The sequence below is a fragment of the Acomys minous genome (genome assembly GCF_964271855.1).
Source record: "Acomys minous genome assembly, chromosome: 16".
NCBI lineage: Eukaryota > Metazoa > Chordata > Mammalia > Rodentia > Muridae > Acomys > Acomys minous.
Genome location: NC_140498.1, coordinates 74513641 through 74522190, shown reverse-complemented (window position 1 = coordinate 74522190; position 8550 = coordinate 74513641). Strand labels below are relative to the sequence as shown.

The following is an 8550-nucleotide window of genomic DNA, read 5'->3' as shown; positions in this document are numbered from 1 at the left end:
TTCTCCTAATTGGTTGTTGCTGTGTGCTAGACCACCTGCTGGTCAGCTTGACCAGCAGAGAGTATATTTGGACTTTCCCAAGGTGAGCTGAGTGTGTTGCTAGGGACTATTTTTCTGTTTAGACTAGTTTGTGGTTTTCCTGGAATCTGGGTTCAGCCTTTGGCTAGGTTTAACACCAAATGGAGTTTCTTTTTCAAAATGGGGGTTGGTCCTTTCAATCTGTTCGCTTGCAGTCTCTGTAGCTCAGCTGTTACGTACGGCCACAAAGAGCATGGAGCTTAGATGCCTCTTCCGTGTACTGACTCTATTTCCTGTGTACATGTACCTGAGGCAGGATGAAAGATGGAAAGATAAAAAAGGAAAAGGGAAGCTGTGCGTGGTGGCTCACGACTTCAATCCCAGCACTCAGGAGGCAGAGGCAAGCGGATCACGGTGAGTTTGAGGCCAGCCTGGCCTACAGAGACACTCTGTGTTGAAAAAACAAAAAAACAAAAGGCAAACACAACAAAACAAAAAAGTGAGTCCAGGACAGTCAAGGCTACACAGAGAAACCCTGTCTCGAAAAAACAAAACAACAAAACAAAAAAAAGTATATATCTTATTCATTTACTTATGTATTTATTTATTATTTGAGACAAGTCTCCCTGCCAGTGGTTTTGCTTACCAATTTCTTGGTTTGGTTTGGTCTATTAAGACAAGTCTTACTCTATAGGTCAGGCCGGCCTTAAACTCTAAGCAACTTTCTTGCCTCTGTCTCGAAAAAAAAAAAAAACCAAATTTTTTTCTTTACATTTCTTTATTTATTCGTGTGTGTGTGTGTGTGTGTGTGTGTGTGTGTGTGTGTGTGTGTCACAGCAAGCATGTGGAGGTCAGAGAACAACTTTCGTGAGTCAATTCTCTCTTTCCACTCTGTGGGTCCAGGAGACTGAACTCAGGTTGTTCCAGGCTTGGAGGCAAGCCCTGTAAACTGCCAAGCCATGTTGCCAGCAATCCTTCTGAATTATTTCTCATGACCAGTGTAATTAATAGCACACATTGCTACAACACACGCAGATTTCTCTCTTCTCCACTTTCTCCATGGACCCAGTATCTCCTGCCTTTTTTATAACAGTCCTTCTATCTGGAATGAGGCAATAGCTCATGGTCTCGATTTCCTTCGCCCGTTTTTCAACTGGGCTGTTTGCCTTTCATTTACTGAGTTATAAGACCGGTGATAGATACTGAGCTGAGGGCTGATTGGAGGTGTTTACTAGGAGCCAAAGTCTTATTTGTGGAGTCCCTGAAGTTTGGCCCCTGGGCACGAAAACTATCCTGCTTGCCTCTGATCAGCCCTGCCCAGCAGGTCCACCTCAAAAACAAGCCAATTCTTCCTGCCCATCCCCCTCCACACCCTGTCCAGAGTCTCGGAGGAAGCCTGGCATCAAGGCAGGAGCAGGACTCACTCAAGGTCTCCAGGGTTGATTAGCACGGGTCAGAATGCACATCATTTCTCTGTGCGATTTTTGCGCCCTGCCCTGGCTGTTTCTGTTTTTACAGGAAAGATACGTGGCTGCCCATCTCTCCACAGTCCTAAGCCGTGAGTCATGGGAACATAGTCCCCCGCGCCCCCCCCCCTCCTGTTTTACAAGGGTAGAAACTGAGGTTGGAAAAGTCATCGAAAGTTTTCCTCAGCCTCTAAGACAAACAGGAATCAAAGTTCATGGCGTCACACTGCAGTACAGCCAGCCATGGTGGCCTACCCTGTCTCTAAATCAGTGTGCCCTCCAACACACTGCTGGGATGATTGATCCTCTTTCATGCTTATTTTCCTCTTCTTTCTTAATTTTTTTTTTATCTTATCTTTTTTTTTTTTCTTTCGGTTTTTTGAGACAGGGTTTCTCTGTGTAGCCTTGGCTGTCCTGGACTCGCTTAGTAGACCAGGCTGGCCTTGAACTCACAGCGATCCACCTGCCTCTGCCTCCCGAGTGCTGGTATTAAAGGCATGCACCACCACTGCCCAGCCTTTAATTTTTTTTTTTTAAATGGGAGAAAGAGCTTATTTGGGCTTACAATTCCAGAAGGAGAGAGTCTGTAACATCAGAGGCAACTTGACAATAGGCATGGATGGTCGTGACAGGAGACAAGAATAAAAAACAGAATTCACATTGGTTTAGTTTGTTTAAGAAAGCATCTCATGAGCCGGGCGTGGTGGCGCACGCCTTTAATCCCAGCACTCAGGAGGCAGAGGCAGGCGGATCGCTGTGAGTTCAAGGCCAGCCTGGTCTACAAAGTGAGTCTAGGACAGCCAAGGCTACACAGAGAAACCCTGTCTCAAAAAAAAGAAAAAAGAAAAAAGAAAGCATCTCACCCTGTAGCACTGGCTGGCCTCGAACTCACAAATATCTCCTGTTTCTACCACCCAGTTGCAGTGATTAAAGGCAAAACCCACCACTCCAGGTTTACCCCACCCTGATATATTTGTTGTATGTTCATGTATGCCCATGGGTGTAAGTCTGTGTACACATGTGTGTGTTTGGGACTATATGGAAGCCAGAGGCACTTCAGGTGTCTTCCTCAACCACTTCCCCATCTTTTTTGGGGGGGTGGGGGGGGTCCAAGACAGGGTTTCCCTGAGTAGCACTGGCTGCCCTGGACTTTGTACACCAGGCTGGCCTTGAACTCACAGAGATCCACTTGCCTCTGCCTCCCAGAGTTCTGGGATTATAGGCGTGAGGCACCGTACCCAGCTCCCCCATTTTATTTTTGGAGGCAGGATTCTCACTAAATCTGGAACTCATCTATTTGGCTGGCACCCAACCCCAAGGATCTTCCTGCCTCTGCCACCTGGGGCTTGGGACAACACGTGGGAGCCATTGTATTCAGTTTTGGTTGTTGGCGATGGTGGTTGGTTGGTTTTTTGGCTTTTCGAGACAGTTTCTCTGTGTGGCCCTTGCTGTCCTGGAACTCACGCTGTTGAGCAGGCTGACCCGGAACTCACAGAGCTCTGCTTGCCTCTGCCTCCTGAGTGCTGGGCTTCTGCCCAGGTGCTCATTCTTTATAGACAGCCATCTGCACCCCCCCCTCCCCATCCAAGATGCCACCACACCAACCATCCATTAAAGAGGACCTGGGCTTAAACTCCTTCCAGAACTGGCCTGCCCCAGCACCAGTAGGGCCTTCTGGCCTGGCACTCCCAGCCCTGCCCATCAGGACCAGCCCAAGACCTTTGCACCTGGAAGAAACAGAGCCCTGGTTTCCATGTGCCTCTGGGACTGTTTATTTGAATCTTCTGGGCTCTGGGGTAAGAGGGTGAAGTCTGAATGTTTGTAATTTGAGAGGTGTGTGGAGGGTTACCAGGAAAAAAAAAAAACCTAGACCCAACTCAATAAAAGTTTGCACCTTTATTTTGTTTAATTAGTTTTTCAGTGTGTGTGTGTGAGTGTATGAATGTGTATATGTGTGTGTGAGTGTGTATGAAAGTGTGTGTGTGAGAGTGTATGTGTGTGAGTGTGTGTATGTATGAGTGTGTATGACAGTATGTGTGGATGTGAGTGTGTCAGTATGTGTGTGAGTGTTCGTGTATGGGAGAGTATGTGTGTGTGAGTATGTATGTGTGTGTGAGTGTGTGTATGTATGTGTTATATGAAAATATGTATGTGTGTGTCAGTATGTGTGTGTGTATGTGTGTGTACATGTATGAGCCTGTGTGTATGTATGTGAGAGTATTGTGTGTGTATGTATATGTGAGTGAGAGAGAGACAGAGAGAGAGAGAGAGAGAGAGAGAGTGTGTGTGTGTGTGTGTGTGTTTGTGTGTGTGTGTGTGTGTGCGCGCGTGCGCGCGCATGCACGTGCCACAGCAAGCATGTGGAGATTAGAGAGCAACTTTGGGAAATGGGCTTTTTTCATCTTTGGACAAACTCAGGCTATCAAGTTTGGCAACAAGGACTTTTGTTGTTGTTGTTTTTCCGAGATAGGGTTTCTCTGTGTAGCCTTGGCTGTCCTGGACTAGTTTTGTAGACCAGGCTGGCCTTGAACTCACAGGGATCCACTTGCCTCTGCCTCCTGAGTGCTGGGATTAGAGGCACTGCCCAGATGGCAACAAGGACTTTTATCCTCCCCAAGCTTATCTAGCTGGATGGGTCTTAGGTTCTTAGCTAATTGCAGAGCCCCCGGGGCCCTCACAATGCAACAACATCCTCTTCCTGAGCCCCGCCAGGACAGGTTGCAAAAACAAGAGAAAATGCTAAGTCAATGACTTCCCTGACTGCCCAACCCTGTTCTAGGTGGTGGGAGCGCCATACAATAAAACTGACAAAAATGCTTGTCGGTCTTGGAACATTCTGAATGTCCCAGTGGTGGTAACAGACCGGAGCAGAGACAAAGAAACAGAAAATAAATGAGAAACGAAGCGTGGCCTCTCTCTCACAAAGCTCACCAATCTTGAGTTTAAGGGCACCCTAGGCTACATAGTGAAGTCCTGTGAGGGAGGGGGGAAAGGGGGGAGGGAAAAAGGAAAAAAACAGAAGGCAGGGAGAAAAGAAGGAAGAAGAGGGTGCTGGAGAGATGGCTCAGTGTTTAAGAGAGCACTGGCTGCTCTACCAGAGGACCCAGGTTCAATTCCCAGCACCCACATGGCAGCTCAAAACTGTCTGTAACTCCAGTTCCAGGGGATCAGAAACCCTCATGAAGACATACATGCAGGCAAAATACCATGGCACGTGAAATTAAAATTTAAATAAATAAATTTTTTTTTAAAGAAGGAGGAAGAGAGGGAAACAGAAAGGAAAGAAAGTACCCTTTGGATGGTGTCAAATACAAAAGAAAACACAGACATAAAAGAGGACTGGGCATTGTGGGTAAAAAGCTAAGATGGCTTTGTTGCTGTCTTTTGTTTCTGTTTGGGGACAGGGTCCCAAACCATCCATGCTGGGGAGGATCTTGCTGTGGTGAATATATACAGACATACCGTCTCTGAGGATTTATTCTGTGCCAAGGAAAGCCCAAGGCTTTGTGTATGCTGGCCAAGCACTCTACCCACTAAGCTGTATCCCAAACCCCTGAAACTACAAAAGGCTTGTGGGGAGGCAGGCACTAGCCATCTGGGCAGCTGCAGGAGTGCCTCACAAAAAAAAAGAACCCCAATCACAGGTCCTTGGAGTGAGTATGTAGGAACAAAACCCCCAAAAAAGTTATACCCTAGCTGTGGTGAGGGGGCAGAGGTGAAGGGAGGCATCAGAGCTTATGCTGTCCCCATGATGACAACAGCTCTTAACAGTTGTGAGGCAGGGGAAGCAGTGTTCAGAAACAAAAGGGATTGGTGGTTTGGGCTTTTTCTACTCCCCCCTCGCCCCTGGGATAGAGTGTTTCTCTGTAGTGCTAGCTGTCTGTCCTAGACTTGCTTTGTAGACCAGGCTGGCCTCGAACTGCCTCTTCCTCCTGAGTGATGGGATTAAAGGAGTGTGCCATCATGCCTGGATTTTTTTTTTAAACTGTAGTTTTTGTTTGTTTGTTTGAGCCATGTAGCCAAGATGGTCTCAAACACTTTCCTCTCTCCACTTTTCCAGGGGAGGAGATTACAGGCATGACACATTGCATAGGGCTTTTGTATGTGTGTTGTGTTTTATTTTGAGACACAGTTTCACTGTAGAGCTCACTCTGGCCTTGAATTCACAGCCACCTTCTTGCCTCAGCCTCAGGCATGAGCCAACACACTTGGCTTGATAGTTTTTTCTTTTCTTTTCTCATCTGTATCAAATCTCTTTCTGACTTTACTCACTCTGTCTCCCACCACCCCTCCCGAAAGAAGAGAAAACGCGGTTCCATGCAAAGAACTTCAAAGGGAAAGGCAGCTTCGGGCGGGGGGAGGAGGCAGGGGGGGACAGCAATTGAGTTAAGCCACATAGGCTTGCCACCAGTCCAGGTCACATGAGGGGGCTAGACAAGAATTTGAACTCGGGCTGGGCGTGGTGGCGAACGACTTTAATCCCAGCAGAGGCAGGTGGATTGCTGTGAGTTCGAGGCCAGCCTGGTTTATAGAGTGAGTCCAGGACAGCCAAGGGTATACAGAAAAACCCTGTCTCGAAAAACCAAAAACAAACAAGCCAAAGAAAAAAAAAGAAAGAAAGAAAGGAAAAAGAACAAGAAAAAGAAAAAAATTTAAAAATAAAATAAAATAAAAAGAATTTGAACTCAACACCTGTCCCTGGGGTGGGGAGTGGGCTTTTCAGATGGGCAGTATATCTGAATAAAGACAACACCACCAGCCTGCATCGGGTTTGCCTCAAAGCTGGAGGGACCCAGAGCAGGTGATACAATTCCTTCCACCTACAGTGACAAACAGCCTCGGCCTCGCCCACACCTGGGTCCTCCCAGTCCCGGCTGTCCAGAGGAATTAGCCGCGCCCCCATCCTACGCCACCCGCGCTGGAGAGGACGGAGGTTGGGGGCAAGAGAGCCAAGCAGTTTACAATTGGTGATTTGAACTTCAAATCCCCGAAGCGCCCCTCCCACTTTGTACGTCTCCAGAGAATTCGTTAAGGAGCTAGGGGAGGTTGAGAAGGGAGGGATCTCAGAGGATCCCGCCCTCCCTCGGCCCCCACCCCCAGCATTCGGATTCTGGGTAGGTCTGTCCTCTCAGGGTGAAGGGGGTGGAGGAGGACGGACCGGACTGGACGGGACACACGTCACTATCCCTTGGGCCGGGAAAGCGAGCTCCACCCTCCTCCTCTGGGCATCAAGCTAAATCCAACCCACCCCCATTCTAGAGCCAACCCAATCTCAGAAGCCAGCCTCCAAAGCCACAGGCAGGTGCAAGGGCAGCCTCCGTGCGAGCCCCAGGAGAGGAGCCGTTAGCGCGTTGCTTCTTTTGCCATTCACCTGTCGGACACGGCGACAGTCGTCCGTCTCTCGTCTCAGGGCAGTTGGTTCTCAGGTCCACCGGCAGCGACCCCTCGTCTCCCAACTCCCGGAGCTGCCAGGCCGAGCCGGTTCAAGTCCAGCAACCATGTCCATGGGCCTGGAGATCACCGGCACGTCGCTGGCCGGGCTGGGCTTCCTGTGCACCATCGTGTGCTGCGCCCTTCCCATGTGGCGCGTTTCTGCATTCATCGGCAGCAGCATCATCACAGCGCAGATCACCTGGGAGGGCCTGTGGATGAACTGTGTGGTGCAGAGCACCGGCCAGATGCAATGCAAGGTGTACGACTCGCTGCTGGCCCTGCCGCAGGACCTGCAAGCCGCCCGAGCCCTCCTCGTGGTGTCCATCCTGCTGGCCGTCTTCGGGCTCCTCGTGGCGCTCGTGGGCGCCCAGTGTACCAACTGCGTACAAGACGAGACGGCCAAGGCCAAGATCACCATCGTGGCGGGAGTGCTTTTCTTGTTGGCGGCTCTGCTCACCTTAGTGCCAGTGTCCTGGTCGGCTAACACCATCATCAGGGATTTCTATAACCCGCTGGTCCCCGAAGCCCAGAAGCGGGAGATGGGAGCTGGGCTGTACGTGGGCTGGGCTGCCTCCGCGCTGCTGCTACTAGGGGGCGCCTTGCTGTGCTGCTCCTGCCCACCGCGCGAGAAGTACGCTGCCACCAAGATCCTTTATTCTGCGCCTCGATCCACCGGGCCTGGCACCGCTACCGGCACCGTCTATGACCGCAAGGACTACGTCTGAGGGGCCGGTTGCATTCAGACCGCACCATCACCACTACCAGCAGTCGAAGCACCCCACAAGTCCAGCGTGCTGCCTCGCGTTGGAGACCACCCCACCTTCCAGATGGTTACAGACGCCTCGCAGTCGGCTTGCTAGACTGGAAGAGGACAGACAGCCTGGCGTGTCGTCCCGTCCGTCCCCCCCCCCCCCCCACCTCTGGCTGCCACCTGACTAACCGGGCCTAGGAACCGTCCAAGCCGTCTGGACAAAGAAACCTCGCCCTTCCCAAGTACAGGGCTTGGGTGGCCATCGCAGCTACTTGCCAGCCCCGCAGCCGGAAGGCTCACAGTGGGCAGAGACAGGCAACCATAAAACGGGCCGTTTCATGTTTTTCAATAAAAAAAAACTTTTCGTTTTTGCAGTTGCTGGAGCCTCCTTATCCTGACCGCCCCACAGGCTACCACATTCCCTATCGGGCACCTGCTGGGGAGTGTTCCTAGGATAGCCCTCACCGTGGGCAGTGAGCTTTAAACAGCATACAGGTTCAGTAAGGAGAAAGTGTTGGGTACACGGTGAGTTTGGAGCTCACTGGGTGGGAAACACTTGGGAGGTATTCCGGGACGGAACTCAAGAGAGCCTATAATAGATAGTCAGGCTTATCTAGCAATCCAGCCAGAGGGCTTCCGAGGGACGTGGCTGGAGAAGGCAAGGGGAAGACGACAGGGACTCTTTTCCGGAAATGTCCTATTCGGTTTGCTCTTGGAGCTTGGATTCAGAGACTTGCTCTGGGCATTTTTGGGGTGGCTGCTGTTCAGGTTAAAGAACTACATTCTATACCGGGATTTCGTAGTTGGAGACGTCAAACAAAAAGACCTATTGTTTGGATCAAATGCCTCTCTCTCACCAAAAGGACGTCTGAGCGACGGGGG

General features: G+C 50.3%; 1 protein-coding gene across 1 annotated transcript; it reads left to right on the top strand.

The window, feature by feature from the left end:
- Positions 1-6604: 6604 nt before the first annotated feature.
- CLDN3 (claudin 3) lies at positions 6605-8042 on the top strand. Its single transcript, XM_084764676.1, has one exon. The coding sequence runs from the start codon at positions 6983-6985 to the stop codon at positions 7640-7642; it is 660 nt and encodes a 219-aa protein (XP_084620802.1). The 5' UTR covers positions 6605-6982; the 3' UTR covers positions 7643-8042.
- Positions 8043-8550: the final 508 nt, after the last annotated feature.